A 12,025-nucleotide genomic window follows, 5' to 3' on the forward strand; every position below is an offset into this window, starting at 1 on the left:
TTTGGGGCGGGCGGTGGCTCATGTTGGGTCACGTGGTCGTGCCCAAGCGCTCCTCCTGTTGCCCCACCTGTGGTTGCTGTGGACTGCACACGACAGCAGATTCGCTGTCCCCTCGTTGGAGGTGAATGGTCGGATCTCGAGTGGCGGCGCCCCTGATAAAAGGCCGAGGATTCGCGATCAGGGTGCAACTTCATCCCCTCCTCTTTTCTCTCCAGCCTTGTAGCTTGGCCGTTCACATCACGCGATTCACTAAGCCCCCTGTCACTAGTAACCTTTCAGGGCATTGTTTAAAAAGAAAGCAGTTTCTGTCCCCTTCTGTAGTTCTCTTAAATTCAGGATGTAAGCGAAGCCTTCCATTAAGTAAAGGTGAGCGTCGTTTTGTCTCAGTCGCGAAAGTGCGGCGGCCGATGATGAACCGCGCCAGGAGCAACCTCAGCTGCCTTCAGTCGGTTCGTGACGCCTAGCTCTCGAGTTGCCTTGGCGACGACGCGGCTCGCTCCGCCCAGTCCCCTTTTATGGTTTCAGCCCCACCTCCTTCAGTTTGCCGGGTGCGCTTGGGAAAGCGTGGCGAAAGTGCGGCGGCGAATGTCAAGCGTTGGGTATGAGCCTAGGGGTGTGGCTTGAGCTCGCGCTGGTTTGTTCTTGCCTCGGTGACCCACCAGCCTTGTCACCCAGGATTTGGGTTGGCAGATTCGTCTCTCGCCTTTGGAATTTCTATCTTCTCCTAGGTTTTGTTTTTTAAAATCAGGCCTATGATACCGTTCATGGGCTCATATTTATTTTAGCATTGCTCATGGGCTCATATTTATTTTAGCATTGTGATTTAAGTTGTATTTTATGCAACTACCCCTATACAGAGAGCTGTTGATGTAACTGCAGCGAGCAAATGGAAGACTGGAGACTACCGAAGAGGCCGAGGCTTCGTCTCCGGGGGATCCCTCTCTGTCAGCATCCATCAGCTGTACTCATATATTGAATGCAGCTGCTATCCGTCTTTCTTTTCGACTTCTTTATGCCGTTACCACTCTTCATCAGTTAGTCTAGCCTCAATGTTTTCATTTCTTTCCTTTTTTTTTTTTTTTTTTTGAGACGGAGTCTTGCTCTGTCGCCCAGACCAGAGTGCAGTGGCACAATCTCGGCTCACTGCAAGCTCCGTCGTCTCCCGGGTTCACGCCATTCTCCTGCCTCAGCTTCCCGAGTAGCTGGGACTACAGTCGCCCGCCACCACGCCTGGCTAATTTTTTGTAATTTTAGTAGAGACGGGGTTTCACCGTGTTAGCCAGGATAGTCTCGATCTTCTGACCTCGTATTCCGCCCGCCTCGGCCTCCCAAAGTGCTGGGATTACAGGCGTGAGCACCCGCGCCCGGCCCATTTCTTTCCTTTCGTTGAGACAGGGTCTCGCTATGTCTACCAGGTCGTAGTGCAGGGGCGCGATCAGTGCAGCCTCAATCTGCCGGGCTCAAGTGATCTTCCCACCTCCCAAGTAGCTGGAACTACAGGCTCCCGTAACCGGACCCTGCTAATTTTTAAATTTTTTGTAGAGACGGGACCTTGCTATGTTGCCCAGGCTGGTCTCGAACTCCTGGACTCAAACGATCTTCCTGCCTCAGCCTCCCAAAGTGCTGGGATTATAGGCTTGAGCCGCCGCGCCCCGCTAGGTGTTTTCATTTCTCTGCACTCCATTTCCCTGGGCTCTTGACGAATGTGCGGGAGCTGAATATTCGTTATCTGGACTCAGGCGGGGAGGCGTGGGCTCAGCTTCGCGCTTGCGCGCTGCTCTTGGAGACGGCGTCTACCTCGCCCCGCCCCTCATAGTCTGCAGTTCTGGCTCTGCAGATTCGCTGCTCACGTTTCTTTTTTCAGTGGCCCTTCCTGCCCTTTGTTTCTCTCTTCATGTCACTCGCGGGACAACTCTACCTGCAAGTCGCTGAAATCGATTTTCTGCTTCTTATAGTAAGCGGTGGGCTCGCCAGCCTAGAGCGAAAGTGTGACTGCGAACGGGCAGGCGCGCGCGGGGTTCGGCGGAGGCGCGCTTGGGCTCCCGGCGGCGACGATTACGACGACTAGGAGAGCGGACGGAGGCGGCGCCTGAAGCAGTGGCGGAGCCCATGCCCCGGGACGGCGGGCGGGCCCGGAGAGACAAATCCGGGGCCCGGGGCATGTCCCCGGGGCCCCCGTGAGGAGGCGGCGGCGGCTATGGAGATCCCGCCGCAGGAGGCGCCGCCCGTGCCGGGCGCGGACGGCGACGTTGAAGAGGCCCCTGCCGAGGCCGGGTCTCCCAGCCCCGCATCGCCCCCAGCCGATGGGCGCCTCAAGGCTGCAGCCAAGCGCGTCACGTTCCCGTCCGACGAGGATATCGTGTCTGGAGCAGTGGAGCCCAAAGACCCCTGGAGACATGGTAGCTACCGCGGGTGAAGCGGGGGCGGGCTCGAGGGGGACCCGGGAGTCGGGAGGGATCGGTGCAGGGCCCGGCTCAGAGGTGGCGTTCAATAGATTGCACCTAATGGTGAATAAGGGGACAGTCGTCAGTTTAGAACCGGCATCTGTTAGAGAGGGAGTGACTATGGAGTTGGGAAGGTGAAAAGTATGTGCTTTCTGCCGCACCCCACCCACCCGAGACAAAGATGGTGATCGTTTTAGGGTTTAAAACGATGAGCAATTAAAGAAAGTTTGGTGGTTTGTCAGATGTAGAGTGTGGCAGCCTTTGCGTTCGTAGTTCCACCAGAGAAGGAGAGAAAGAGCAGTCGGGAGGAGGAGCGGGTCAACGCTGGCCCCGAAAGGGCAGTTGAAAGAGTTTGATGGGTCTGTGGGAGTAAAAAAAGGTTCAGTTGCTGGTCTGCAAGTCTCGGGGCAAGGAGTGGTCGTGTTGGCCACTTTCTTGGCTGGAAAGAGGGAGAAATATAAACTTGGACTGTGGCTATAGAAGACTTGGTAAAAAGGGAGTCAAGGTAAGGTCCCAGAAGAGGAGCACAGGTGGTGGTCCATTTGTGGTTGGTTGAGTCAGAGGCAGTGTGGCTTTTATGTTTTCATTTTTATTGAGAGGAGGTCTTACTGCATTGCCCAGGCTGGTCTCGAACTTCTGGGTTCAAGCTATCCTCCCTCCTTGGCCTCCCAAAGTGTTGGGATTACAGGCGTGAGCCATCGCCCCCGGCTGCAATGTGGTATTAAGAAGAAAAGCCAACGCCTACCGCAGCCTCCTCCTCCAACAAAAAGAGAAGCAGAAGGAAGGTTCTCAGTCATTCAGGAGCAGAGGATGTTTGGGGCATGGCTACGGAAGGGTCCTCTTGTTCCTTCTTGAGAAAGAATTGGGGGATGGCCAGGTGCATTGGCTCACGCGTATAATCCCAGCACTTTGGGAGGGCAAGGTGGGTGTATCACCTGAGGTCAGGAGTTTAAAACCAGCCTGGCCAACATGGGGAAACCCCATCTCTACTAAAAATACAAAAATTGGCCGGGCATGGTGGTGCTCGCCTGTCATCCCATCTACTCAGGAGACTGAGGCAGGGAGAATCGCTTGAACTCAGGAGGTGGAGATTGCAATGAGCTAAGATCATGACATTGTACAGCCTGGGTGACTAGAGCAAAACTCCGTCTCAAAGAAAGAAAAAAAAAGAATTGGGGGATGTTATCAAGTCAGGAATTGGAGTTGCTGGCCAGTAGCAGGTGAGACAACTGAAGAAGTTTGGCGGCTTGAAGTGTTGGGAGAGGGGACTGGCCCACTGGAGAGGGTCAGGTCAGTGTTGGAGCTGAAAGGAGTGTTGGAGTCATAGGGCTGGGAAGGTGGAAAGTCGCTTGGGACATGCAGGGCAGTGTTGAGTCCATTTCGTGCTGGAGAAGTCTATCAGTCCTCCTGGGGTGGAGCCCATGAAGTGAGGGATCAGACTGGTCATGGTTCTGTAGAAGCTGATCTGCCAGCTCTACCTAAGGGGAGAAACTGTTGCCAGTCTGTGGACAGTGGAGGAATTGGTGGCTTTGATGTGAGGGTGGGAAACATGGTAACTGGAAACCGAATACACAGTGAGTCCATCATGAATGACAGTTTGGCTACTTGTTACTACTTATTATAATTTTTTAGACGGAGTCTCCCTCTGTCGCTTAGGCTGGTTCTCCTGCCTCAGCCTCCTGAGTATGTGGGATTACAGGCACCTGTCATCACACCTGGCTAAAAATGTCTGTATTTTTAGTAGAGATGGGGTTTCACCATGTTAGCCAGGCTGGTCTCGAACTCTTGACCTCAGGTGATCTGCCCACTTCAGGCTTCCAAAGTGCTGGGATTACAAGCATGAGCCACCGTGTCCAGCTGGCTAGTTATTCTTTTTTTTTTTTTTTTTGAGACGGAGTCTTGCTCTGTCGCCCAGGCTGGAGTGCAGTGGCCGGATCTCAGCTCACTGCAAGCTCCGCCTCCCGGGTTCACGCTATTCTCCTGCCTCAGCCTCCGGAGTAGCTGGGACTACAGGCGCCCGCCACCTCGCCCGGCTAGTTTTTTTTGTATTTTTTAGTAGAGACGGGGTTTCACCGTGTTAGCCAGGATGGTCTCGATCTCCTGACCTCGTGATCCGCCCGTCTCGGCCTCCCAAAGTGCTGGGATTACAGGCTTGAGCCACCGCGCCCGGCCAAGTTGGCTAGTTATTCTTAAAGAGACAGTGGTTAAATTAAGACTTTTGGGCCAGGCGCCGTGGTTCATGCCTGTAACCCCAGCGCTTTGTCAAGCCAAGGTAGGCGGATCACCTGAGCCCAGGAGTTCAAGACCAGCTTGGGCAACAAGGTGAAACCGTGTCTCTACAAAATATACAAAAATTAGCCAGATGTGGTGGTACATGCCTGTAGTCCCAGCTACTCAGGAGGCTAAAGTGGGAGGATCACTTGAGCCCGGGAGGTCAATAGTGCAGTAAACTGTGATTGCACCACTGAACTGCAGCCTGGGTGACAAAGACCCTGTCTTAAAAAAAAAAAAAAAAAAAGACTTTTGTCATTGGGAGCCAGCCAACTCCTTGGGCTCTAGGCCCCAGTCATAGGTGGTTAGTTTGGGACCGGGCCACAGTCAGAATGGCCCCTGGCTATAGCGTGGTATCCAGTCAGAGCAGGAAGGGGAAAGACCTGGAGAGGCAGAGCAGGGTGTTTCAAGAGCAGAGGCTCCAGGTCAGATCCTTTGAGACCTCGGACTGGTTACCTAACTTCTGAGCCTCAGTCTTCCCGTCTGTGAAGCAGGTGGCAATACTCTTGCCACGGGATTTAGGCAAGGACTGGATGAGGTCACATATGGAAAGGAATCAGATAGGGTGAGCGTTCTTGATGGCAGTCATTGTTATTAAGACAGTGTTGGTCATCTTGGGCTGGTGTAGAGGAGTTCATGCATAGGGTGGGGCCTGGATGTGGCTGCTTCAGAGGCTTCCAGGAGAGAAGAGAGCTGGCAGTCAGTGCATGGGCCTGGAGTGAGGGGTGAGGAGGAAGATGGTTAATTTGTGGGCTGAAGGGTCAGGGTGAGGGCAGCAAGAGAGTCTGGCACAGATTGGGCATTGGGGGGTAAAGTTCCTGGTCCGCAGTTCCCCAGAAAAGGTTTGGCTTTCATTCAGTAAACCACGTTTCCTCTCCAAGGCTCTGTTTCTTTCTTTGCAAATGGAGGTGCTAAATTTTACCATGGGATAGTTGTGAGGATGAAGTCAGATAGTCCTCATAAATTTCTGCCACGTAAATAGCAGCTGTCATCCAGGCAGATTTGTGTTTTGCTTGTTTGTTTGTCTGTTTTCATGTACAGTCTCGAAGAGACAGTGAAAGAATTGGAGAGTCAGAAGGCTGTCTGTCAAGAAAAGACGGGCAGTTGGAGCCTGGCTGAGAGGAGTTTAGAGGAGGGGTGCTGGTTGGTCTATCCTGGGTAAGGGGTAGAGCAGGTAACACTCTCCCGGCTGGGGGAGTCTCTCATTCCAGCGGTTGAGAGAGGGGCAGTAAGGCCTGGTCGGGACTCACACTCCGGAGGAGTCCGTGCGTCTGAGCTGCAGAGGTGATGGCCTGAACTGGACTGGAAGAATTGGTCCATTCTGGTAGAGAGGAGGGCTTGAGAAGTTGCCCTGGCAGTGAGGAGTTGGGTGATCTTGGGCCTGGGCAGGGGAGGGGTCACTGGTGAAGTTGGTGAGTTTGGACAATAGGATTTGCAGGACAGAAAACCCAAGGGCCTGGGAATAGCAAGGAACACGGAATAGGCTCCATGCTGGGGAGGACAGTGGAGTGGTTCACTGGCCATGGGGCTGTGGGAGGTGGAGGGTTTGCCAGGGTGTAGAAGAGGAATTGTGGTACAGAAAGTGGGTGTAAGGGGAGACCCAAGTGAGAGGCCAGAGGGTCTGGGGCCGGGGGACTGCAGGGAGGAGTTGCTTGGTCTTGGAACAAAGGTGGGAGATTTGTTGGCATCAATCTCGTAAACTGGGGAGGGACGGGGGTGTTATTTGAGCTGTGAACTTAGTGCAAGGTGGCATAACCCCAAGGCCAAGGGGTGACAGAAGAGCTGACGGGTCTGAATTGGGGAGACTCAGTCATCCGGAAGCTGTTGTGCCATGCTAGCAATGGAGTGCTGCCCAGGCCAGGGGTGGAGGAGCGCCCCTGGGTGAGGAGAAGGCAGCACTGGGGGGTCCCCAGTGCAGGGGTCTCCTCCAGCAGAGCCTTGCCCCTGGGGCTCGAGTGGTGACCCAGCCGGGTGGGAGCTGTCGGGGGTGTCTACCTAAGGGTAAGAGCTCCCTCAGGCCCTTCAGGGGCCCAGGGTTTGGGGATTCCTGGAGATGAGGTGATCTGGAGGAGGGGGATTGTGAGGGAGGGTCTCGAGCCTGCGCAGGCTCATCCTTTCCCGATTCCCATCCCCCGCAGTGGGGTTCCGCCTGCTGGGGCTGCCGTTTCCTCATTATATGAACACATCTGATGTTCTGTTGCGTGCTTGTTTTCTTGGTGGTGGTCTCTTCCGCGCTGGAATGGGAGAGCAGAGGCCGAGTCCATCCCCTTCTCCGCTTTCCTCAAGGACACTCAGTTGTTGAATGAGCGCCTGTGGGCCTATGAGGCCTGGTGGTTTCTGGAAGCCACCTAGCAGAGTGACATGTAGCCGTATGTCAGGGGCCCGAGCAGCCTGGCATGGGGACACCAGCGGGGCAGCAGCGTGCTCTGTGGCCTCTGGCAAGCATGGGTTCTTGCAGAGCATTGCGTTTCCTCACCTGTAAAACAGGGCCAGTGATCCTGCCCTGCAGACCACCAGGATGTCAGAGGATAGGGTGAACCTGGCACCCTCAGCAAGCCACAGCCAGGTGTGTGGAGATGAGCAGGGAAGCTCCGGGAGAAGGCAGGCTGGGGATCGTGAGTGAAAGAGGCTGCTTCAGCACTGTCAGGCTGGGCGCTTGGGTGCCCGTGGGGAGCGGGGCTAGCTGGCTGCACTGCACCCCGTCATGTTGTGGCAGACCCTTCAGCTCTTCTGAAGGCCAAGGCCAGACTTACACAAGGAACCCATTAGGCCAAACTGCAGGAATGACCTGAGGCTCGGCTGGTCTCCCCAGCCCCAGCTGAACTCTGTGGGGTTGGAAAGATAGGCATGTGAGAGGGACTTGTGATGAGAGCACATGACAGCAGCCACAGTCCGGGAGACTCATCTCCCCTCCTCCAGTCCTGCTGGTGACTCACTCCCTGCTCCCTGACCATCAGTCCTCCAGTGTGTGTGCGTTGGGGGTTTGCCCACCAGGAAGCTCCTCGTGTGAAGTCAAGGTGTCTGCAGGGCAGGGTGAGGGGGTCCAGGCATGCTACCATGTCTGGCCACCTGAGCTTTGGAGGGCAGAGGTAGCGGTGGGGGCAGGGTGTTCTTAAATGCGGATCTTATGGCATGGAAATGCCATACTGTTTGCTATTGAAACCCGTGCTGCAGATTTAGCCCTAGAAACAGGTTGGACAGGTAGACACGCATCTGTCAGTGGTGGAAAGAGGCCCTGGGTTAGAGAACCAGCTTGCTTTAGCATTCGTGGTGGAGCTGCTAGGGAGCAGGGAATGGGGTCAAGGGGGATTGATGCATCTGCTCAGATTTCCATCTGGGCCCAGCTCCACCTCCTGCTGCTGGAGTTGGCAAGTAGACCCTGCCACTGAGCAGCCACGTGACTTTGGCGATTGTTCTCTCTGCCTCGATTTTTCTGTGTCTAAAATGCAGCTGACAGAAGTATGTCCTCATAGGGTGATTGGGAGGATTAAGTGAGAGAACGCAGTGCCTGATCCATAGTAAATGCTCAGCAAATGCCTCCCTTGTTACTCCCATCGTCACTGCTCCTCTGCCCGCACCTGTAGCCCTAACCTTTCGTTTCTGTTTCCTGTCTGTGTTGTATGTTTGTACTCCTCTTTCCCCTACAGTCTCCCGCGTCAGCATCCCTGCTTTCTCTCAGGGGCCCTCTCCTCCAGGCTGCGTGCTCCAGCAGTCCCTGACCTCCAGGCCCAACTGTGCCTGCCAAGCTGTGTGACCATGGACAAGTTGCCCAGCCTCTCTGAGCTAAAACTAAATCAGCATGTTTCAGCTCACTAGCAGGAGAGGCAGCAGGGGTACTAAGATTCCACACTGGCCGTTTTAGTCCCAGCCTCTGCCTACATTGGCTGATGACTTTGGACAAGTCGCAGCTCCTCCCTAAGCCTGAGTCTCCTCTGGAGTGGGGGCTCCACCGCCCCAGCCCCCGCCCTGTTGGAACACGATCGGGTTAGCGGTACTATTGTGCCGGTGCCTGTCCTCTGCCCTCCCAGGCCCTTTGCACACTGTGACTCGCCGCTCTTTGTGCCTGCACATGCAGGTGGGCTGCCTGATTCCTTGTGCCTGTGCTCACATCTGTTTCCCCCTTCAAGGACAAAGACTGTGTGTGAGTCACCTCTGTGACCCTAGTCTAGCACACAGGAGGGCTCGGGCACGGGACACATGTCCGAAGGAATGGGGTGCTTTCCTCTGATCAAACACCCTATGGTGGGATTTACAGGAAACCTTTTTGTGGTAGTTAATCCAGTTGGTGCCAGGACGAGGGCTCTTCCTCAGGGACCTACAGACAGGCTTTAGCGCCCATTCTGACTCCCGGAAGAGTACGCGAAGCTGGCCCCCAGCTGGCACTCAGTAACCAGCATTGAGTGCATCAGCGGGAGTGCATGTGCATGTGTTTCTGGGAGCGAGTATTGGGGCTCTGCGAACCTTCATAGGCATCCGGCTCCAAGAGGATTAGGAACCGTGGGGCCAAATGCCCTGTGTTGGACGGGCTGCAGCTGGAGCAGTCACTGGGTGTGAAGGCCAGAAACCTGTTTTTACAAAAAGCTCCCCGGGTCGTTCTGAGAACCTCGCTTGGCTGTCTGTGTGCTTTGCTCCGCCATCCATCACTCAGTCCCAAGCCTGCCTTCAGACCTCAGTTCAGGGGTGGCTGGCATTGACCTCAAAGACTTGTTTTGGAGCAAATTAATAGGTGAGCATTGAAATGCTTGCCTTAAGGTAACTGCAGAAATTCAAGCTGGGCAGGCCGCCTGCTGCAGTGGGGCATGGGGGCAGGGCAGGTTAAATCCCTGCCCTCTGGCTGACCTTAGTTGTCATCAGTCCTTGCCTTCCACGTGCCTGTACCAGGCACTGGTCTAAGTGCCTTTCCTGTATTATCGCATTTAGATATCACAGCCACCCCAGGAGGCAGGTGCTGTTTGCCCCAATTTATAGATGAGGAAATGGGGCCTGTAGAGGTAAAGTAATTTTCCTGAGGTCACACAGCCGGTAAGTGGTGGAGCTGGGATTCAAACCCAGGCAGCCAGCCTGGCGCCGAAGCCTGCACAGTAACCCCTGTGTGGCAGCTGAGTGCTTGGAGGCAAGTGGCCGTGTTCAGTGCAGGGTGCATAGTCTCTTCATCTATAACCCAGAATTGTTTATAAGATAGAGGTGACAGTGCTGGCTTTGTGGTGTTGTGGCAGGGATGAGAAATAGAAACAGGTGGGGTAAGGGCCCAGCCTGGTGGGCATGCAGGAGGGGGTCACTGTGGTTCGTGGACAGCTTGAGCCCCTGGAGATTTGTGCTGCGCCTCTGTCCTCGGCATTGCCCGCTGTTCTGACCCTTGGCCTCTGGGACATGTTCCTCCTGTGCTACACAGTGTCTGGTACGTGGTAGGCGCTCAATATATTCTTGCTGCATGAGTGACTTGGTGACCCCGTAACCAGTCATGCATTCAGCATGGTATGGCAGTGACACGTGTTGCGAGTCAGGGCAGAAGACAGGCCCAGTCCGTGCTTCCATGGGGGTCACGGTCAAGTGAGGGAGACACACAGTAAAGAATTATCAACAAACCAGGCTGCCGAGGACTCAGATTAGGGAGGGTTCACAGGGTGTGCAGGAGGGCAGGGCAGAGGCAGCTTCCTAGAAGGGATGTCAACAAGGAAATCCAGCAGTTAGCCAGGTGAGGAGCAGCGGGAGGTGTGCACCAGGGGTGGAAGGCAGAGAGAACCAGCCTGGTACGTCTGAAGAACAGAAAAAAGCCAGACTTAGTTGAGGTGGAGGCAGGCGGGTCAGAGGTGAGGCTGGAGGAGGCAGGAGAGACTGCTGTGTGGGGCCTTATGGGCTGCGCTAGCAGGGAGCTCCAGAGGGCTTAAGAAAGGGCCTGGGCTGGGTGTGGGGGGCTCACGCCTGTCATCTTAGCCCTTTGGGAGGCCCAGGCGGGACGATTGCTGAAGCCCAGGAGTTTAAGACCAGCTTGGGCAACATGGCGAGACCTCTCTGTAAAAAAGACAAAAATTAGCCAGGCATGGTGGTGTGCACCTATAGTCCCAGCTACTCAGGAGGCTGAGGTGGGAGGATCACTTGAGCCCAGGAGGTCAAGGCTTTAGTGAGCTGTGGTCACACCACTGCCCTCCAGCCTATGTGACAGAGCGAGACCCTGTCTCAAAAGAAAAAAGGAGGGGCATAGTGAGTGTTTTTAACAGAACCCTGGGTGGGGGTAACATGAATGGGGTGAGACTGAGACAGGGAGACCAGGGAGGGGCCGTGAGCCAGGAGCCCAGAGGCTATAGGCTTAGCTTAGCCTCATGTTGGCTAATAGTTGACACTTGACTTCATTGATTCTTCTTCAGATTGCTCTGAGCCCTCCCTCCACCAACAGGTTTGCCGTTGCCACTGTTCCCTATAGCACCTCTGAGATGACTGCTTTTCCTCTTCCCTTCTCTCCTTGGGTCTCTGAGTCCCTTCCCTCGTGCTCCCCAAGCCAGTTTGTCCTTGGCCTGCTTGGGACATCCTGCCCCTGCATGGGCTGTGGGAGGCGTGTGGGCTGTGAAGTCCAGTGACCTCCTCCAGTGACCTCACTTTCAGAGTCCCTTCAGGTCTCACAGTACCCAGATCCAGAAAGCTCTACAGACCATCCCAGACCCCTCTGGTGGCTTAGTGCAATATCAGTGTCTGTCAGTCTTACAAAATCCAGAAAATTCTGATTCTAAATCACATCTGGCCCAAGGGTTCCGGGAGGAGACTGGAGCCCGCAGCGGGCCTCGTTCCATGTCTGAAATGGCAGTAACCCAGGAGGAAGTGCAGGAGCCCCCGGGTGCCAGTCCCAGCTCTGCCCTTGGGCGAATCACCCAGCTTCTTTGCCTCAGTGTCCCCATTTGTATGGGGATTGATGATTAAATTAGCCTCTACTTGGAACGCAGCTGGAACAGTAGCTGGCTGTTGCAGGTGTTCATGAGGACATGGGAAAGTTGAAGGAGGTGGCCGCTGCCCTGAACTTGACTGGTTCCTGCCTCCTGGGGCTGTAAGGGTTAGGCAGGTGGGGCCAACCTGCCTCATCTGGGTAGGATCATCTGCCTGAGTGATTTCGGCTCCTCCACACTTGGGCTGTGTGACCTTGGGCAAGTCCCTTGACCTCCCTGGACCACTTTCCCCATTTGTGAAGCCATTTTGCCAGATGAGGACTCTCTTTCAAAGTTTTTAGACTCTCTGGGAAGACCAGAGAGCCAGGCCTGGGGCCCACGCCAGCAGGAGCACACCGTACATCCAGTGTCTAGCTGATGCTGCTCCTGTTACAT

General features: G+C 55.0%; 1 protein-coding gene across 1 annotated transcript in view; it reads left to right on the top strand.

Moving 5' to 3' along the window:
• Positions 1 to 1,854: 1,854 nt before the first annotated feature.
• Positions 1,855 to 12,025, top strand: part of PPP1R37 (protein phosphatase 1 regulatory subunit 37) — a 56,144-nt gene continuing 45,973 nt past the window's right edge. Inside the window, 1 exon segment of the mRNA XM_030913054.1 lies at positions 1,855 to 2,399. Coding sequence (XP_030768914.1) covers positions 2,198 to 2,399 — 202 coding nt within the window. The 5' untranslated portion in view covers positions 1,855 to 2,197.

Source organism: Rhinopithecus roxellana, chromosome 12, assembly GCF_007565055.1.
Source record: "Rhinopithecus roxellana isolate Shanxi Qingling chromosome 12, ASM756505v1, whole genome shotgun sequence".
NCBI classification, from domain to species: domain Eukaryota; kingdom Metazoa; phylum Chordata; class Mammalia; order Primates; family Cercopithecidae; genus Rhinopithecus; species Rhinopithecus roxellana.